The sequence below is a fragment of the Triticum dicoccoides genome, chromosome 4B (genome assembly GCF_002162155.2).
Source record: "Triticum dicoccoides isolate Atlit2015 ecotype Zavitan chromosome 4B, WEW_v2.0, whole genome shotgun sequence".
NCBI classification, from domain to species: Eukaryota; Viridiplantae; Streptophyta; class Magnoliopsida; order Poales; family Poaceae; genus Triticum; species Triticum dicoccoides.
The window spans coordinates 188,550,154-188,551,163 of NC_041387.1; the positions used below are offsets into that span (position 1 = coordinate 188,550,154).

The following is a 1,010-nucleotide window of genomic DNA, read 5'->3' on the forward strand; positions in this document are numbered from 1 at the left end:
AAACCAACCAAGTGACTTCCCGAGTTGACACACCAATTTTTAAGATCTGAAGTGCAGATCTAACAACACTTATCCTCACATGTTCTTTTCCGACACCATATCAAATATCGTCGAGGTCAGAAGACACCGAAGCAACTTATTACAACACGTTATTGTTGTCACTACCTCAGCAATGCCATGAGAGAACCAAAATCTAACAAAAGGAACGTGCCCTCACTCTATTGGCCGCCTATGAGGTCAGTGATGGAAGAGAGGAAGGTGATCGAGAGGCGGCGCGAAGGAAACTTTAGGTGTCAATTAGGGTTTCGGATGGAAGACATTGAAGGAACATTGACTGGGGAATCACCCCAAGCAGCGGAGTAACTATTTTTTTACAGTAATCTCAGCGGTAACCTGTCTAGCTGACTAGAGGAAGGAGAATAAAGCAGGGAAGCGTCCAATCTCAAACCGCGTGGACACGGTATCAGCAACGAACCCAACCCAATATCGGGATGCCTTGCTGACGAATCAACTAACCCACCAAAACCAATCCGCGTCAACAGCTCAACACCCATCTCATCTCCGCCGTATCTAGTCCTCCACCATCCGACGCGCAAGAGGGAGGGGAACAGCCAGATCGATCCGTGGGACTCACAGTTTAGCCCAATCCAAGCAGCCGGCCAGCCAGATCTGACCTCCGCCCGCCGCCATGAGCTTCCTCTTCGGCAAGCGGAAGACCCCAGCTGGTTCGTATCTCTCCTCCTCCTGGATTTTGTGATCCTACTTGTTTTCCTGTGCTACCAATCCGGAGGGACCAACAAATTCCACGCCCTTTTACCTTGTTGTGGACAAGTAATCCGCCCGCCCGTGCCCCTTTTTTGTCGGCTTGATCATCCAAAATTGAAGTTTACTATGACGTTAATCTCTCTCTCGGGTTCTTCCATCAAACCCTAGCTCTCGCGGGAACCTCGTCTGCAGATTGTAGTACTACTAGTATCTTTGTTGACTTGGTTGGGTACTGCGCTACCAGG

General features: G+C 49.5%; 1 protein-coding gene across 1 annotated transcript in view; it reads left to right on the forward strand.

Annotated features, from left to right (window-relative positions):
• The first annotated feature begins 444 nt into the window (after nt 1-444).
• The window catches only part of LOC119295726 (vacuolar protein sorting-associated protein 2 homolog 1), a 2,799-nt gene continuing 2,233 nt past the window's right edge, over nt 445-1,010 (forward strand). Inside the window, exon 1 of the mRNA XM_037574190.1 lies at nt 445-725. Within this exon, the coding sequence (XP_037430087.1) occupies nt 689-725 (37 nt within the window). The 5' untranslated portion in view covers nt 445-688. The remainder of the gene's footprint in view (nt 726-1,010) is intronic.